The sequence below is a fragment of the Oenanthe melanoleuca genome, chromosome 2 (assembly GCF_029582105.1).
Source record: "Oenanthe melanoleuca isolate GR-GAL-2019-014 chromosome 2, OMel1.0, whole genome shotgun sequence".
In the NCBI taxonomy this organism is placed as follows: domain Eukaryota; kingdom Metazoa; phylum Chordata; class Aves; order Passeriformes; family Muscicapidae; genus Oenanthe; species Oenanthe melanoleuca.
The window spans coordinates 1,813,928-1,833,398 of record NC_079335.1 but is presented as its reverse complement, the minus strand read 5'-3'; the positions used below and the strand labels follow the sequence as shown (position 1 = coordinate 1,833,398).

General features: G+C 46.5%; 2 protein-coding genes across 2 annotated transcripts; both read right to left on the bottom strand.

Annotated features, from left to right (window-relative positions):
• Positions 1-3,841: 3,841 nt before the first annotated feature.
• On the bottom strand, positions 3,842-10,239 carry LOC130249829 (lymphocyte antigen 6E-like). Its single transcript, XM_056484934.1, has 3 exons — positions 9,479-10,239; positions 5,110-5,229; positions 3,842-4,469 (listed from the first exon to the last, which is right to left on the bottom strand). The coding sequence occupies exons 1-3, from the start codon at positions 9,528-9,530 to the stop codon at positions 4,261-4,263; spliced, it is 381 nt and encodes a 126-aa protein (XP_056340909.1). The 5' UTR covers positions 9,531-10,239; the 3' UTR covers positions 3,842-4,260.
• Positions 10,240-13,367: 3,128 nt separating this feature from the next.
• LOC130250242 (lymphocyte antigen 6E-like) lies at positions 13,368-17,239 on the bottom strand. The gene is made up of 3 exons (XM_056485697.1): positions 17,001-17,239; positions 14,460-14,579; positions 13,368-13,754 (listed from the first exon to the last, which is right to left on the bottom strand). The coding sequence occupies exons 1-3, from the start codon at positions 17,050-17,052 to the stop codon at positions 13,546-13,548; spliced, it is 381 nt and encodes a 126-aa protein (XP_056341672.1). The 5' UTR covers positions 17,053-17,239; the 3' UTR covers positions 13,368-13,545.
• Between the last annotated feature and the right edge of the window lie 2,232 nt (positions 17,240-19,471).

Genomic DNA, 19,471 nt, shown 5'->3' with positions numbered 1-19,471 from the left:
CAGTTTCTCCAAATCAGGTCTCCATTTCCAAGCCCACAAATTGGCTCCCTGGAATTGCAGCTCTGCTCTGGAAAGAGCCATCCCTCCAAGTGTCATTTTTTCAACTTCTCCTCTTAAATCTCTCATTTTGCTTTTATTCCTCTGTGCTGCTCCTCTCCTCTGAATGCCTTAAAATCTGTTCCTGACAGTCTGGGATAGAGACCCTCATTTCAAGATGCATCTTGGAAGATCTCAAGCTGCCAAATCCACAGAGCTTCTTCTAAAACAAGATTAGTCCTGGACAGCAGAAAGAAAATATTGTCAAACTCTGTTTTTTCTGGCAATTATGGCATAACTTAACAGGCAATTCCCTGCATGTAGCCATCAGCAGGGTATTTTTCTCTGTTTCTAACATGAATCATTCCAACACTGGATGATTTCCTGGTCCATGTGATTGTCTGGCACTTTTTTCAGGCCCTCCTGATCTGCTCCTGAATTGAGGTCATCAGGTGGTGAATTCCAGAGTTGTTCAAGCCCCTGTTCAAGCAGACATTCCCTGGGTTTTGGGGGTTGGTGAGGTCATCAGGGATGTGGTGATGACCAAATTGAGCCTGGTGCTTCACACAGGGCATCTTGGTTCTTTGCCCCAGTGTTTTATAAACAGGTTTTTCTCCCTCATTAGTGGGTGTGGTTCCTTGCTGGCATTTTGCAGTCAGGGTGAAAGGAAAGAATCCTTTTTTTTTTTTTTCCCTCTTATTTTTGATCTTGTTTATCCCATAAACTTGTTCTGTTTATTCCTTTCCCCTTCCATATCCCTGCTCCTGTTGATTTCCATCAATCATAAGGTTGGTAGGAAGGGACCTTAAAAATCACCTTGGCCCAACCTCTCCATGGGCAGGGACACCTTCCTCTGTCCTAGGTTGCTCCAAGCCCCATCCAACCTGGCTTTGTTAATTTTCCATTTTATTCCCAATTAATCTTCTGGGAATAGGATCAGCACAAGTCAACTTTGACTTTGGCTTTGACTTTGACTTTGAAGGAGCAGCGAGGTTAAAACATTCCCAGCACACCCAACAAATATGTACCAAGGAGAGAAATTTGGGTGGGAAATGGGATTTTCTGTCTTTCCTGGGAGCTGTCTCCAGGACATGAATGTGTTCCTTAGTACTGTGGTTCTAAGGTGCCTTGGAATGCTGGAGCATTCCCTCTTCCTGGTGCACGGAGAGCATGGAAAAGAGATTTATTTCCCAATAGGCAGGTTACAAAACTCAGAGGCATCACTCAAGGATCCAGCATGGAGGATGGTATGGAGAAGGGACACCAAGAGAGGAGTAAGATTGAGGAAGACTGGGGGGAAAAAAAAATCCTCAAGGAAGCTGAGTCACCTCTCTGGAGTAATCTTGTCATTACCCATAGAGGAAAATTAAAGTGAATGAAATTGGAGCCATGAGCTGGCTCTGTGACAGCAGTCAGCTTTGGAATAAGGGCTGCTTTTCTCCCTTTCCATGGCTTCCAGAAGATTTTTAGAATAAGTGAGGATGTTGCTTTGATCTCTTGTGTCCATCCTGTCTCTTGCATTGAGGCACTGTGTTGGATCTGGACAAAAAAAAAAAAAAAAAACAGGGAAAAGGGGAGAAATTTCATGTTGCCAAGGAAAAGGAGAGCAGAAGGCAACACAGATCCTTCAAAACTAATAGTGGGAAAGCTCCAGGAGAGGGAAATAAAGGCCAAAGTTACAGCACCTCCTGCAGATGCCTCACTTAGGCAGAGAAAGGCTCCTTGGCTGATCCAGGTCCTGGTGCAGTGACTCAGAGCTCTGAAAAATGAGTTTTATATAATCCACAGGGAGACAGAGCCAGTTACCTCCCAGGATCAATCCCAGCTACTGGAATGAGACTCCCATCTCCTTCCCAAAAGCCCTCCAGGCATCACAGATGTCTGTGGTGAGGAGTGTGCAGCCTTGGGAGGCACCAGAAACCCGAGGTGATGGAAGGATTTGGAATGAGGGAGCAGCACCTGCGTGGGAGGTGCCAATCAGGATTTCTCAGGAAGGCTGGCAGAGTTCTGCCCTTACACAACATCCCAAGGGGAGGGTTCACCACGGGAGCTGGAGTGTTTTTGGGACCTCCTGTGCCTCAGGGGAGCTGCTGCTCACACCTCCAGAAAAGGGCTCTGGGATGTGGGTCAGCTTTGGAGTGTTTTGTTGGGCTCTAGGGGAAAAACCTGTGGGATCAGGGGGAAATCAGGCAAGAAGGAGCCAGGCAGGATGGAGCTGCTCCCTTGGGGATGGATTCCCAGAGCTGTTTATAACTTCTCCATGCAAAAACCATAACCAGGGCATGAAACCCTCCAGGGGTGCTTCCATCCCCTTTGCCAAGCCAGGATCCTTCCCATCCCCAAACAAAGGCACCTGCCAGGTCCAGGCAGCTCAAGACATGACCATGTTTTAAACCAAGGGCAGGTCTGGACTGCCAGGCTCAGCAGAACAAGACCTGAGGCTGTACCAGCCCCATCTTGTGCCAGCCTTTGTCCCTAAGGAATCCTAAACCCGTGGATAGCACAGGATGAAGATTATTCCAAACAGTTCAGCTGTCACCATGTCAGGAGAGGGGTGTGGGGCAGAATTTGGCCAGCCAAGGTGACAGGATCAGCTGGTTTGGGGTTTTTGGGTCTGTGTCACTTGAATATCCCTGAATTTGGCAGGAAGGGACACGGGGTGAGCAGAATAAATGGGGAAGATGGATGGACCAGCTCAGCTGGAGGAGGCAATAAAATCCTCTGGGGACAATGGAGAGACTCATGGCCAAAATCAAATTATCCTTGGCCAATCTTGTGTTTACACCGAGGAGGAAACAATGAGTTGAGGCAAGGATGGAAAAACCCAGAGTGAGACTGGAGGAAGAAGCCAACGAGGAAATCTGGGAGAGAAAACAACCAGGGAATGCAGAGCTGGGGTTGGATGTGGATGGGAGGAAGATGAAGAGGAAGGGGGAAGAGCAGATTGGGATGAGCTGGAGCTGTGAGCCCACGTTTCCTCTGCAAAGCTGAGGCAGAGAACGAGGATGTGGCTGTTCCCTGAGTGCTGTTGTTCCTCTAACCCCAGAAAATTCCAATCAGAATGAGCAGCACATGGAGCTGTGCAAGGAGTCTAGGGAGAGAAAAGCAGCTGGGTGAGCTGTTCCCTGGGAGATCTTCCTTGGGATGATCCTTGTGGAGAGCTCCTTCATCCCAGGAGAAAGCAGTTCAGCCTCTCTGGAAGGGTCAGAGTGAGCAAAAACCTCTCATTCCTAAGATTGTCCCCAAGGAAGGTCAGAGCAGGGTCATGAGTCCTTTCAATTTTAACTTGACAAGATTTATTTGCAGTGTTAATATTTTTTCACAGATGAGTCTGAAAAATTCCAGGTTTCTTTCCAGAAACCATCTGTCTTTTCCTACAGTTTTCCTTTAAGCACCATGCAAGATATGTTCCTCCCTCTTCTAAATAATCCTAATGCTTCTAAAGGAATTTCCACTGGGAGATCTTAAAGAAAATGCTCCAGATCCCTTCCGGTCAGGCCCTGCCTTGTCCCTTCTGTTTCCTGGAGAGCTCAAGAGCTGTTTCCTTCCAGGCAGCTGCCCCAGGATAGGAATTGAAAGGAATTTAAATAGAATTCAGTTTATTCCGAAATGGAGCCACAAAAACTCCATTCCTGCCAGTGCAGAAAAATAAAATCTGGAGAGAGGCTTCCTGAAGTGAATGCAAAGTAATTTTAATATATTTCAGCATTATTCCCATTCAACTTGCCTCCGCCTCCGCTTTTATCCCATAACATGGATACGTCCAGCAGCTACACCCAGTGTGCCACACCACAAAGCCACACAATAGGATAAAATAACACTTTATTGTGCCCAGTTGCTGTTTAACAACTGGAATATTAAAGGCTTTCTCAGAGCAAAATTATACTGAGTGGAAAATGGGGGGAAAAAAAAAATGGCACAAGAGAATGGCCGGGCTAAAACGAAAGGCAAAAAAAAAATGCACGGAGTTATAAATGCCAGGAGAAGGAGAGATGGTGAGCACATGGGGCCATTCTGCACGTGCAGGGCTCCATTTTAGCCCTCTCTCTCTCCAAAAACATCATTTGGTGTTGTCATCAGAGCGTGGAAAGAGCAAAAAAAATACCTCCTGGTAGGAGGTGACAGGGCAGCACTCCCCACCCGACGGACCGCAGCTTGAACCGTGCCATGCAAAGCCAAGCAGCTCATTTTCCTCCCCCACCAAAAAAAAAAAAAAAAACCAACTCAAAAACCCATCCTGAGGATGCAGGCAAGGCTGGCCAGGACCCCCAGGGTGAGGATGGTGGAGCTGGTTTTCACACTGCTGGCCCCACTGATGTTGCACAAGGAGGACTCGCAGCAGCTGGTGGCCACGCCGGCGATGCCGATGTTCAGGTCAATTGTTGGGCAAAATGCAGAACATTTCTTGGTGATTCTCTGGCTCCTGTCACTGCCTGGAGTGGGAGGGAGAGAAAACAGCAGGGAAAGTTCAGTTTTTCCACCTTGGATTTTTTTTTTTTTTGAATTGCAGGTTTCAATCACCTGCCTGGCTGTGCAATCCCGCGGGGAATTTGTTGTTCTGCACTTGGGTTTTCCCTTGGGTTTTGTCACATTCCATCATTATTTGTGTATGTGTGACCTATGCACACCATCTCCAGGCTTTGCAAATCCTTCACGGTTTCCAGGGCCAGCTGAGGGCAAGAATTTGGGACTTTTTTTGTACAATGTGAGATTGCAAAACGTTGGCACCGTGCCTTGGGATTGCTCCTTCCAGCCCTTTCCATTTCTACCACTTCATGGGCATAAACTTGAGCTTGGAATGGACACAAGGAGTTTGTGCAGGGATAATAAAAATAATTATTTTTATCCCAGCATCTCCCTGTCTCCTCAGAGTGTTTAATCAGCAGCATTTCATTTTAATTGAGTTTAATCAGACGTTTTATATGTTGCAACAGACCCAGGCTGTGCCGTGTTCCCACCTTCCCAGGATTTGCTAAAATCCTCATTAATTCCTCCAGCTGGGAGGAGGATGAGCTGTCAGCCCCACCTGAGCCCCACCTTGTCCTCAGGGCCTCGGGAAAGCTCCACACTCACCGGTTCCTGAGCTGGAATAGGTTGTCAGACAATACTTCTCGTTCTCCCCGCATTTGGTGGTGCCCAGACAATGGATGTTGGAAGTTGCATCCTTGCACGAGAAGCAGGTCAGGGAGGAAGCTGCAAAAGAAGCACAAAAACATCCATCAGGCACCTCTAGGAATATCCTTAGGAGCACAAAAACATCCATCATTTATCTCTAGGAATATCCTTAGGAGCACAAAGCTGGGGATGGATGGAGGATCTGTCAAGCCAGGTGGCCACAGGCAAAAATGTCATGGTTGGGTTCAATCTGGCCCCAAGGACTCCCCAGGAGGCAGATGAAGCTCAAACTGCTGCCACAGCTGTGGTTTGCTCGTTTAGGAGCCCTCAGGGATCTTCCCTCTGGATATTTGCTTGACTCTTCCTTGAATCCATTAAAACATGTGGCATCTCCACTGTGTTTTTGGGAAGAGCAGCCCAGTCTCCCACCACCTGCAGCGTGCTTTTCTTTCCAACCTGGCCCCTCCAAGCCTCACTTCCTGGCCACTGGTTCTTGTGTGGAGGCTCTGGACCAGGGAATCTGTTGCTGGCTCATCCCTGGATGTGTCCAAGGTCAGGCTGGATGAAGTTTGGAGCAACCTGGGACAGTGGAAGGTGTCCCTGCCCATGGCAGGGGCTTGGAACAAGATGGTTTGTTAAGATCCCTTCCAACCCAAACCTTCCTATGATTTGGGTTGATTTTTCAGAGCTCTCCTGTGCCAGGAGGAAAATCTTGAATCTGTAGAAGTCCGGGCTCAGCAAATCCCTGCCTTGGCTGCAGCAGATTCCTTTTTCCAGCCATCCCTGGCTAACAAAACGTGCACATCTGGAACACTCTGCATCTGCAAAGTGCTTTGCTGAAATCAGTGAATGAGGACAGCTGGCACTCAACTGAAGCATCACTGAGAGCAGAGAGATCCTTGGGGAAGGATTCTTTTGATAAGGGGAATTTCCTCCTCATCTGTTTATCTGGCTGCAGTGTCACCCTCCAGGGATTAAACTCATCCTCAATTCTGGAATATCCCTGGCTGCTGGCAGTTGAAGCCCAGCTAATTCTTGCAGCAGCTTTGCCTTCCTTGCTTTTCATCTCCCTCACTCCTCTGCCTTGCCCAGCTTTCTTTGTGCCTTTGTCAGCAATGTCCCAACCTCTCCACCGCCCTTGTTTGACCTTGGACAAGTCCTGCCAGCCCAGATCTGGCTCCAGCTCAGCCCATGACCACAAGATCACTGTTTTCCTTTTGGGTCTCTATTCTTCCTCTGCCTGTGTGGAAACTCTGCCTGCTTTTCCCACTCCAGCCAACATCCCCTTCTTTCCCATGGCCTTTCCTCTTGTGGTCCACAGCCCTCGTGTTCCTGCTCTTCCTCCCACTTCCCACCATTCCCATGGTCATTCCAAAAGCCTCAGACTTGGCACCCAGCTCTCTTTGACTTCATACCCACACCTTTCCAATTTGCTTCCCATCGTGGTCATTCCCATCTCCAGAAGCTCCATTTGTCCCACCTGGCTCTTGCCTTCAATATTGTCCTGACCTTTAAGGCCCAAATTTATTTTTTCAAGTCTGGGACCCTCCTTTAGATTGTCCCTGTCCAAAGTGTTTGGCTTCATTCTCTTTTCTCGTGCAAAATTTTGTTATATGGAATATAATATGGAATATAATCTGGAATATAATATGGAATCCAATATGGAATATAATATGGAATATAATATGGAATATAATAAGGAATATAATATGGAATACAATATGGAATGTAATATGGAATGTAATATGGAATATAATCTGGAATGTAATATGGAATATAATATAGAATACAATGTGGAATACAATGTGGAATATAATATGGAATATAATATGGAATCTAATATGGAATCTAATATGGAATCTAATATGGAATATCTCAGCTCCACCCCACTGGGAACCACCCTTTCCTTACAGAAACACTCAGTCCCCAAACTGGATTTTCCAGACACAGAGCTCACTTTAATCCTTAAGAAATGCAGCATCTTTAATGCAAGCCCTTTCCCAGTAAAACTTCCTGAACTGGTGCAGCAAACAGTGGAGCTGGTTACCTGCCCAAATCTTGTTTCTTCCCCACCTCCCAGAGCTCCTGATTTCTGACTCCAGTTGCCCTGGGAGCCTCCCTGGCAGGAGAAGGGGGAGGCATCATCCAAGGGTGAATTTTCCAACCTCTCTCTGTGCTCCAGAGATTTCTGACTCACCAATTAAACCAGGACTCTGGGATTGGCTCCTAAACTGGCACACCCTGAAGTCAGGGAGGACAGTTTTGGTCAAGCTACAGAAAAACACTTTAATTTTGCTTCATTTCTTGAGGTATCTTGCAACGAGGGCTGAGAGGGGAATTTTATTTCTTCCAGATGCAAACCTTGTGGATGTCTCCACACCCACCAAGACCTCTGCTCAAACTGAGGAGAAACATTCCTCAAGTAATCTGCTCTCTCATTCCTTGATCTTTTAAACAACTGTGAGTAAAGCTGCAGGAAAATAATTATTTTATTTGCCTTAACATCCTCAGCTTGAGCACAATTCCAAGTTTCAAGCCTGTGAAATCCATCAATAGGAATATTTCCATCCTCAAATTAAGCCAAAGAGGTCTGTTAGTCCAGGACCAGAATGAATTTGCAGGTCAAATCCTACAGGGAAAAATTCAGTTTGCAAACAGGCAAAAGCCCCCCAAGGTGAGGAAAAAAGAGGGGGAAATTCCAGGCTGCACCTTCTGTTCCCTGCCTGACCCAGAGCACAAGGAATGGTCCTTGGCAGAGTCCAGCCAGGAAAATTGAGGTGCAGCTTCCTCAGTGCTCTCCCAAAAAATCCCCCAGACAATTATCAGAATGAGAATGTGACTCTGCATCCCATTCTGGGATCAGCTGGGAATCATGGAATCATTAAAGATGGAAAAAAAACCTCTAAGATCATCGAGTCCACCACTAAACCCTGGCTCTGAACACCACACACATTTATTTTCTGAACACTTCCATGGATGTGATCCCACCACTTCCCAGGGCAGCCTGGATGCTCCACCACCCTTCCCATGATGGAATTTTTCCTAATAGATCAAATTCCACGATCTTGGATGTCTTTTCCAACCTTAGGGGTTCTGTGATCAGCAAAGTTCCCCCTGGAAGCAACAAGGAGCCAGAATTGATCCTTCCTGTGGCTCAACCACCTCTGTCAATTTAGGAAATGATGGTTTGAGGCGCAACCAACTAAAAAATAAATAAATAAATCAGGTTTTAGTGTCAAATCCAGATATTTGCTGCACATATTTCCCCATCCTTGCCCTGGATTTCCCTCGTGGATATCCCTGTTCCCATGGAGGGCTCTCAGCTGCCACTGAGCCATTCCAGGGGCTGGGCTGGGTGTGCAGGAATCATCTGAGGTGGGAATCTCCCCCCCCCAGCCACACTCCTCATCATCCCCCCAGCTTCAGGTGGGGTTCAGCCCCTTGTCCCCTTCTCCTGGAATAACTCCTTCACAATGCTTCAGCAAAATCTTGGAATCCACACTGCAAAATCTTGGAATTATCAAAGCCATGCCACACTGCAAAATCTTGGAATATCAAAGCCATGATACAGTGCAAAATCTTGGAATATTAAAGCCATGACACAGTGCAAAATCTTTGAATTATCAAAGCCATGCCCCAGTGCAAAATCTTGGATATCTCAGCCATGCCCCAGTGCAAAATCTTGGAATTACCAAAGCCATGACACACTGCAAAATATTGGAATAATCAAAGCCATGTCATAGTGCAAAATCTTTGAATTATCAAAGCCATGCCACAGTGCAAAATCTTTGAATTACCAAAGCCATGACACAGTGCAAAATATTGGAATATCAAAGCCATGTCACACTGAAAAATCTTGGAATATCTCAGCCATGCCATAGTGCAAAATCTTGGAATATCTCAGCCATGCCCCAGTGCAAAATCCTGGATATCTCAGCCATGCCACACTGCAAAATCTTGGAATAATCAAAGCCATGTCATAGTGCAAAATCTTGGAATATCAAAGCCATGCCACACTGAAAACTTAGAATTATGAAAGCCATGACACAGTGCAAAATCTTGGAATATCAAAGCCATGCCCCAGTGCAAAATCTTGGATATCTCAGCCGTGCCACACTGCAAAATATTGGAATATCTCAGCCATGCCACACTGCAAAATATTGAATATCAAAGCCATGCCCCAGTGCAAAATATTGGAATTATCAAAGCCATGCCACAGTGCAAAATCTTGGAATATCAAAGCCATGTCACAGTCCAAAATCCTGGATATCTGATCCGTGCCCCAGTTTTGGGAGGGCTCGGTGCTCTCCCTCCTGTCGGGACTCACCGCTCTCCGTGCACAGGGCGATGCCGAGCAGGACCAGGAGGAAAAGCTTCATCCTCTGGCAGGTCTGGGAGCCTCCAAAACAAGCAGGGCTCGGGCAGGGCAGGTTTTATACCCCCGGAGTGTTTGCTTTGATCCAGAGATAACAACCAGAGGCTGCTGTGTCAGATGATGGAGAATAGGGAGCAGCGTGTCCGGGCGTGTGTGGATGGAGAAGGGCGTTTTTTTGGAAATCTGGGGTGTGGTTTTCCCTACAAGTTCTCCTTTTCCTGGTGGTTTCACAACGCAGCTGCTCCAGCTGACGTGAACTCTGCGAGTGTTTCTAATTTTGGAGGAGTGTAGGGGGGGAAACAAAACATAAAAACAAAGCAATTTTCACTGTGAAAGAAGAAGGTTTTACTTTCCAGGTCTCTAGATCTCAAGATTGTGTCCTTGCACGTATGGAAATGGAGGGAATTTAAATTTAAAATTGAATTTGGGATGGAAACTTCTCCCAAATGTCTCCCAGCATTGTCAAGACAGTGAGATCAGAAAAGCAGAATCCTTCCATTGCTTTTCATAGGGGACCAGGCATCATTTTCTGTCTCCTTTTTAAGTTCAAAATCTAATCCATTTCTAGGATTTTTTTTTGTTTTAGGAGGAGAAAATGTTATCTTATTAGAAAATAAATCCCACAGAGCAAAGAAAAATGACCATTTAAGTAAAAAAATAGAAATAACACCCCCTCCCATGGCATGGAACAAGCTGGAAATATTTTCACAAATTCACCAAAAAAAAAAAAAAAAAAAAAAAAAAAAAGGAAAAAGGCAGGGAGAAAAAAAAAACAAACCAATTAAAGCATGGAGAGGGAGGGGTTGGCTGATCAATGATCTCAACTCATTAAATCTTCAGGAAAAGAAAATTTGTGAAATGCCAAACAGGATTATTCCATTGGATTCTCAGGTTGTGCTCTTTACTCCTCCTTTTTTTTTCTTTTTTTTCCTTTAAATCACGCTTTATCCCATTTCCCTGAATAAAATCAGAACCTTTCCCATCTCCTTGGGGGCTGCTATTGGTGTTTTTTTTCCCTCCCACTGTTGCCTTTTTGCCATCAGGAGCAGAGGCACAATCCCAGGAAAGGTCCAGCAGGATCCTGCAGGAGCTGCCCCAAATCCTCTGCCCCTTGCTGCTCTCCATCTGCTTCATCCCATTTTTCCTTTCCTCCAGCTCACTCAGATTCCCATCCCCCATGGAATATTCCAAATTTCCAGCCTGACCCACCTCCAGCCATCCTCTCCCCAGGTTCCTGAGGTGATCTCAGTTTTTCCAACACCTCCAAACTGGACTTGTAAACACTGTCCCTCTGGAGCCCTGCATGAGTAAGGTGAGGAAATTTTGGCTTTCCCAACAGGCAGAGCACGAAGCTCAGCTGGAGCAGAGGTGGCAATTACCCAGGAGAGCTCTGGGGAGGGCGAGGTTTGGCTCCATCAGCCTCCTCAAGGCAGCAGGAGAGCACAGCTCCCTCCATGCCAGCACCAAATATTGCGAAATAATTTGTTTTCCCCGAGCCAGAATAGATTTTATGAGTTTTTAGTGGTAAATCCATGTTTACTGGGGCCTACCCAGAGGGCTCCAACCCCAAGGAGATGCTGCTCCACTCCAGAGCCAGCCCACGTTGGGATTTATGTCCAACAGTATCCCCTGACAGGCTCAGAAATAGCAGCTCAGGCACTGCTTTTTTTTTTCCCTCAAAATCTCATTTATGCCAAACCCTAAAATATCTCCTGTCTCCTGCAAGCTGCTGAGATTTGGAGGAGGACAGAATGGATTTCTTAAAGGCTTTTACTGCAGGATTCCTGACAGATTTTCCATGAGATGCTCCTGAAATCCTCCAGCTGGTCCATATGGTCCTCTGATATTTTGTCCCTACAGGGCCAAGTGACAGAATGAAAGGAGGGCAGGAGGGACACACAGAACATGGGAAGAACTGAGGCAAAGGAGAAAATAAAATCCCAGTTTACAAGAATTTGGAATTCATGAAATTCAGGATGATTTTGTAGAGTAACAGGGGATTTAACTGGAGGTGAAAGTGGAAGGTGAGGTGGAAAGATTTATTTCCCTTGACACAGTGGAGTGGAGAAGGAAAGGAGGAGAATGTTTTGCTTTTCTTGTTCTAAACCTGGTTGAAATCCTCACATGAGAAGGGCAAACAATTGTTTCTTTTGAGGGGAAAAATGCGATTTTCATCAAACAAGTGCTGAAATGCAAAAGTAGCTGTGAAGTTCAGATGTTGTTACTAAATGTGGGAGCTTCAAGTTGGCTGAAAGCTTTGGGAAGTGTCTCAGAAACGATTGTGATTAACATAAAGTGATGGGAAAAGTGTGCAAAGCCCCAAGTTTCTGTGAAAATATTCCCCTCAGAAATTCTACAACACTTCCCCTTCGGTTATCCCATTGAAATAAATTCCAGAACAGCCTTCCTGACCAGAAATTAAATCTTTATGGGATGATTAAACCTAATCCCATCTTTACAACCTTCACCCAGCACGGTGGTTTCTGCCTGTTGCATGGAAACACCTGGAATTTGTAGTGCTGGAGGAGCAGGAATTCCTTCAAATCCATCAAAGGATTCCCTTTAAATCCAGCACAGGATTCCCTCAAATCCAGCACAGGATTCCCTCAAATCCAGCACAGGATTCCCTTTAAATCCAGCACAGGATTCCCTCAAATCCAGCACAGGATTCCCTTTAAAGCCAGCACAGGATTCCCTCAAATCCATCTCAGGCTTGCTCTCAAATCCAGCACAGGATACCCCCCAAATCCAGCACAGGATTCCTCCCAAATCTGTCACAGGATTCCCTCAAATCCAGCACAGGATTCCCCCCAAATCCAGCACAGGATTCCTCCCAAATCCATCTCAGGATTGGTCACAAATCCATCACAGGATTCCCCTCAAATCCAGCACAGGATTCCTCTCAAATCCATCTCAGGATTGGTCACAAATCCATCAAAGGATTCCCCTCAAATCCAGCACAGGATTGCTCTCAAATCCAGCAGAGATTCCTCTCAAATCCATCAAAGGATTCCCCTCAAATCCAGCACAGAATTTCCCCAAATCCAGCACAGGATTCCTCTCAAATAAAACAGGGCTGGGGCCTTTTTTCCAGGTGCTGATATAAAACCCTCCCAAAACTCAGTGATTATTCTATCCCAAGATTATTCTATTTCCCTATTTCAGCTTTAATTCTGCTCCTCTCCATCCCATCCCCACCATCCCCAAGCCTGGAAATGCAGCAGAAACCCTGGAAAGGGGCAGAGCAGAGACCTCCCCAGTCACCATCACCTCCCCCAGGCTCTTCCTGCCCATTTCCTACAGGAAAATCAGGAGCAGCCCCTCATCAGCATCTCCAAGCAGGCACGAGGGTCTCCTTTCCATGAGAACAGATTCCAGCAGCGTTTTCCTTACCTTGGGCATCTCCAGCACCTTGGGGTGGGACCTTTACCTGTTTTAAACCTGGAACAACCCACCTTATTCCACTGGATTGTGCTCTTTATTCCTCCTCTTTTTTTTTTTACCTTTAAATGATGTTTCATCCAGTCTCCCTGAATAAAGAGAGATCCAAGTGCAGGACCAAATTCCTGGTCCTGTCTCAGCACCTACAAAACAATTCCCACTGTTGTTTGCAATGGGAACAACACAAATATCTCTGACCTTTCCAGACTGACACCATTCCTTATCTGAGAGGGATCTGAGAGACCCATGTAGCTCTGTGGAGTGTCTTGAGTTGCAGGATGGAAGAAAATTAGGAAAGGCAGCCTGGAGATGACACCCAAGTGCTAAAAAGAAGAATTCAATGTGAGGCAGAGCTGATTTCTCAAGCTGGCTCTGGTGTGGACACAACACACTCTAGAATAACACAAATCTTTATTTTTATTTTTTTTCTGACAATTATCACACTATCAAAAGAGCTTTTCCAGGGGGGAAAAAAAAATTAATATAAAACAACAGGGTGTGGAGGGGAAACAGGATGTGAAGCGACGTCTCAGAATAAACCAGATGTCACTTGTGGTGACATTTTCTGCCAGCCCTGCTCACAGTCCCACCCTGAGCACGCAGAGGAGGCTCCCCAGCATGCCCAGCAGGACCGTGGGGTAGCTGATCCGGATGCTGTTGGCCCCACTGAAGTTGCACAGGGAGGTTTTGCAGCACTTGGTGGAGTAGGCGGCCATCCCGAAATTCACGTTGGTCTCCGGGCAGTCCACGGAGCATTTCTTGGTGATGCGGTAGCCCATGTCCTTGCCTGGGGGGAGGAGGGGCAGAAAGGACAGCTGGGGTTTAGGATTCTCCTGGAACAGCTCCCCAGAGGAGGGAGATTTGCAATTCCCTTAATTTTTCCACAATAAAAGCTCCCAGGGCTGGGTGTGAATGCACAAATCCCGGATCAAATGTGGGACACTTGGAAGTCTTTGCTTGAAGCCCACACTGGCCTAAATCTCTGATTTGGTTGCCCAGCTGGTGGCCAGATAAAGTTTGGCCTCAAAATCTTGGAGGTCTTTCCCAACCTAAATGATTCTGTGGTTTCCAGCAATCCCAGTGCACTCCCAGCTTTTTAAACCTTGTTATTGGCACCCAGCCCTTTTCTATTCTCCATCCCCAAAATATCTCAGATTGAACTACAGAGGATGCTCCTGAAATCTGGGTGTTCCAGCCAGCCTTTCCACAAGGTTTTCCAGAGAAACTGTGGCTGCTCCATCCCTGGAAGTGTCAAAAGTCAGGTTGGAGCAAGCTGGGATAGTGGGAGGTGTCCCTGGAATGAGAAAATCCCAAAGATCCCTTCTAACTCAAAGCACCACCGAGGGATTCACACTCATCACACTGAGACAAACCTCAAAATCATCACTTCTTGCCAACAAAACCATCAATTCCCTTAAAAAAAAAAAAAAAAAGTTGCCCAGCAGTGTCTCTAGAGGAAAAAAAAAAAAAAATCCCAGTTTCTGGGACTCACCAATTCCAGCAGTGCTGTACGTGGTCGTGCAGAACTTCTCATGGTCCTCACACTTGTAGGTTTTCATGCAGTTCCAGTTGGAATGTTCATTGTCACAGATGTAGCAGAACAAGGAGGAAGCTGGAAAAAAAAAACCAAAAAACCCAGGACACAGATTAGTGATTGGCAGCAATTCCCTCCTGGGGAAAAAAAAGTGCCAAAAGCCTTGGAAAATACAAGGTGAAAAGTCTGGTGTGAACAACTTTTCCCAGCAAGAGAAATAAGTTTGGGTTTGATTAATGGAGCTGAGAAAACAAATGTAGAGAGCAAACCAAGTTTTCTTTCTGGGATGGAGATTTTAAGGGGTTAAATTTACATTTTTTTCAGCCTGAGCAGCATTTTCAGGTGATTTTTTTTTTCTTCCCCAGCATCCACATTGGCCTTGTTGAAAACCAACCTCCAAAAGCAAAGTCCTGGTAAGGAGAGGAGGAACCAGCCCAATTCTAGAGGTCAATTTGAATTATTTTCACCCTACATCTGCAAAACCCTGCCCAGACATGAATTAATTATTGCCCAATGATGCCCCTGGCAGCCAAATTACTGAGGCACCACAGTGAAGGGAGTTCCCTGGGAGAGGCTGCCCTGGACAATGGATGGATTACTCCTATCAGCACCTGGAACAGGGTGTTCTCCATGATATTTTTTCCTCTGTGCTGAGCCAGGTCTATCCCCTGAGCCAGAAAAAAACTGGGATATTATTGGATAAAGCTGAAGTAAATTGAGTCAAACTTCCAGGCTGGCCATTAGATCACAGATGTGCCTCCTCATCCCCCAGAGGTGGATTCACAACTCACACAAAAGGTGGAAATCGTTTCCCTCCTGCCCAAATTCCAAGAAATGCTTCTCATTTTGGGGCAGGGGTGACAGAGGCAGCTGGGCTGCTCCCAGGAAATCCTGCTCCATTGTCACCCCCAGTGAAGAGCTCTTGGTGGAACAAAAATTATAAACCAGTGAGGGGTCTCCATGAGGCTGAGATTTCCCTGGTTCTGTTTTTCCTGCCTTTCTCAGCCCAGGAAGGCTTTTTTTTTTTTTTTTTTTTTTTTTCCACAGAACACCCCTTCCAATCAAACTTGGACTTATTTTTAGGAAGGAAACCCCTCCCAGTGACCCTTCAAAGTTTGTTCTTGATTCAAGCTCTTGTCTGAGGTCGAGTCTGCCCATGAAATTTGGTTAAGCAATTCCTGAAGCAGTTTTAAAAGAGAAATGAGAGCCCTTTTAGTCTCTAACTATCCCAAGGCGGAGAAGAAAGAGGCTTCCCCTCTGTGATCTGGGGAGCTCTGGGTGTCTCAGCACAGGACTGGGTTGCTCTGAAACCTTCCCAGATGTTTTAAGGAGAGTTGTACAAGATTTGGAACAGCCTGGGACAGTGGAAGTGTGCCTGCCCATGGAACAGGATGATCTTTAAGGTCCTTTCCAATCCAAACCATTTGATCTTTTGCTGATTCTCTGCTCTTCTCCAGTGCCAGGTGTTGCAAGGTGGCAGGAGGTAAAATCAGCCTTGTTGCAATCTGGGTTTAAGTTCTCCTTTTCATCTCTCACTATTCCTCCATCACTTGGGAATTTTCAGCCTCCCACCTCTCCTCTGGAGGTTCCTGTCCCTTTGCAGGCAAAGCAAAACCCATACCTGGAGAGGATTATTGCATTTTACAGATCCTGGAGCTCTCCCTGCTCTGCTTTTCTGCCAAATTTCCCAAACCACTTCCTGCTGCAGATGGAGCCAAGTCCCCAGCACGTGCCTGAAAGCAACTGAAAGGGCTGATATTCCCTAAATGATCCCAGGAAAATCCCTTCCAGCCAGGAAACAATAACAGCTCGAGCCATTAGAGCTGCTCTAAAGCCTTTCCTGCTCTGCCCTCCACCCTCCATTAGCTGCAGTTTTGCAAATGCAGCCAGAAACAACCTTAGTGCAAATTGTGCTCCTCAGGCTGGCAAATCCATGCCCAGAGCCAAGATTTCCCAACTGGATATTCCCCCACAATTATCCAGGTAGGGCTGCACCTCCTTTTTAACAGGGCAAGAGCAGAGCTTTGTGCATCCCTATCCAAACACTCTCCCAGGCACTTAACAGCACTTGCAATTGAGGAGCAAAGAGCTCTGAGCACTTCAAATATCTGCCAGCAGCCTCATTGCTTCATTGGAATTGTGGGGAATGAAGTGAAATGCTGGCAGGAGATGTGGTGCCAGGAGCAGCCAGGCTTTCATCCACAACAGCTCGTTCAGGAGCAAAAATCCAACCAAAGGCTGAAAAACTCTGAGCCCTGCTTGGTTCCTGTCAGCATTTTTCAGCTCGTGTCTTCAGCTGTTGAGTGGTTGGAGAAACCAGAATTCATCTCGTCTGGGTTGCAGGACTCAACCACACGAAATATTTCTCACCCTGAACACCACACCAAGACCTCAGCAGCTGCAGCAACAGCTGCCAAACCCCTCCTGCCCCTCATTTATCTCCTTGTTTTCCCCTCACCATCCTCTCCCCTGGCTCTCCCAGCCTGCAGGGCTCCTTACCTTGCTGGGCACACAGGGCTGCAGCCAGCAGGGCCACCAGAAAAGCCTTCATGGCTGGTCCTTGTGCCTCAGGCTGAGCAGTGAGGGAAGATGCACCCCAGGAAGGTTTTATACCTCGTGCCTGGCTTCCTTTGATTGCAATAATTTGAGGCTTGGGCAGTGCCAGCACCCAAGATGTGATCAGGGCTGGGTGTGTTTGTGCGTAGGAACCTATTAAGAGGCTGCAGATAGTGATGTTTTCTTACCTCTCCTTCTCAGCCAATCTTTTTTTTCCGAGTCCTGCTGCTGTCTGCATTGCTAATTTGGGGAGTGATTTAACATGGGAGTCCCTTTTTGGGCTGAGCCATGAAATCTGGAGTCTGGCTTGCTGGCACCCTCCATCCTTTCTGCTGTGGAATGGGAGCTTGGTATCTCCCAAAGTGGCAGATGAGGCAAGGAAAGATTTCTCTGGACTGTCCAGAGCCACTGAGAATTATCTCACTTATGCAAAATTCTTTCAGTCATGGAATCATAAAAATATCTGGGCTGAATGGACCTTAAAGATGCTCTTGTTCCACCCCTGTCCCACTGTTCCTGCCTGGAGATGTCACTCAGAGGCTCCACCAGCCCAGGCAGGGATGGGTTTGATGGTTTTGTTTTGTTCTTCTGTCCTCCAGAACCATGCAGGGTTTCCAGGTGACAATGTTTGTTGCTCCCTGGAGACCAGCTCCAGACTCTGTCAGGTTTTTCCAGTCCCCCATGACCTTTCCAGTCTTTCTGGGCTCCCTCCTTCTGCTCCCACAACACCCCTTGACTCAGGGTGCAGAAAAGCCAAATGACTCAGGGGTGCAGGAGAGGCACAAAGTGCTTGGAGGCACCTGCAGCAGTTAAAAATCTACAAATGGGAGTGAAAACGACTGAGAAATAAAAGAAATCCTGGTCCAAAAGTCTTAGCAGGACCCTTTGGAGAGAGAAATGGCCAAGGGGAGCTCAGGGTCAAGGTTTGTAAGGTCACAAATGGCGTGGAAACAGAAGAAAGAACATCCAGGTGCTCTTTGTTTTCCTCAAATTAATCACAGAATCACGGGGTGCCTTGAATTGGGAGGGACCTAAAAAGCATCAGCGAGGCCAACTCCTGCCCTGCTCAGAACAGCCCAAAAAATGCCCCTGAGGGCTTTTTCCAGGATCTTCTGGAAGTCTTGGGACTGTGATTACCTCCCTGGGGAACCTGGGAAGTCTCTTCAGAATCTCTTCCTTTGCCCTGCAAAATCCTGGGAAGCTGGACCCATTCCCAACTCCTTTTATGAATTTTTTGCTCCCAATCATTTGTCCTTTGCCCAATTCCTCCTTTTTTGCAGCAGCAGCTTCAACCCCCAGTGATTCTGTCTCAGTGTCCAGAGGGTGGAGGGGTTGAGCCCCCAGTTTTACAAGATTTCCATTCTGTTCTCTGGTCTGACCTTGAGCAACAATCTTGAACGATTTCATCCTTCGGGGAGGATGAGAAAGGCCCATGTGACACATAATGCAGCAACAATATTTCAGAAAGAATCTGGGAAAATAAAAAAAAAACCCAAAACATTCTCTCTGAGCAAGATTCCTTATAAATCCAGGCATGAAAAATACCAGGCAGGAAACGGGATCTGCTGGAGCAGGGAGGGAAAAAAACAGGAATTAATCCACATGTTTGTTTAATGTATAACACCAGGGTTGTCTCAGGCAGCTGGAAAAATGGAACATGAAACTTTCTTTCATTCCACCCCATCAAAAATCCCAAAATGAGAATGAGTTATCACCCCAAATCCAGCTCATCTCGGAGCCAATGGAGCAGAAAAATGCAGCTCCTCAGCAGGAAGAGGGAGCAAAGCTTGAACACAGCCCACAACAAGAAAGAAGAAAAGCTTTGGAATTAAAACAAATAAATGAGCAGTAAATAAATGAGGCTGTTAAAGCAAAGTGCAGCTGAATAGAAAAAAAATGTCAAGTGAGAAATGGGCTGTGGGAAGTGAGAATGTGAGAAAGCTTTTAAATAGATTAGAGAGAGGGGAGGTTAATAATAATAATCATAATAAACAAGATTAATATTTCAGACAGAAGTGGAAAGAGAGAGGGAGGGAGCAGAGAAATATTGGTGCAAAGCAAAATAATTCAAGGCAAACACACAAAGCTTGGGGGGGAAATAATGAAGCACAGGCAGAGTGAGGGAAAGGGGTGGGATGGGATGGGATGGGATGGGATGGGATGGGATGGGATGGGATGGGATGGGATGGGATGGGATGGGATGGGATGGGATGGGATGGGATGGGATGGGATGGGATGGGATGGGATGGGATGGGATGGGATGGGATGGGATGGCAGGGAAGTCCCTCCTGTGTGGAAAATGTCCATTTTCTTATGTGCAGACCCCGTTCAGGTGCTAAAAACAGCCCTTCAAGGGGCTGGGAAGTGCAGGATGCCCCAAATCCCAGTTTAACCCCACTGAGGGCATCACCTGA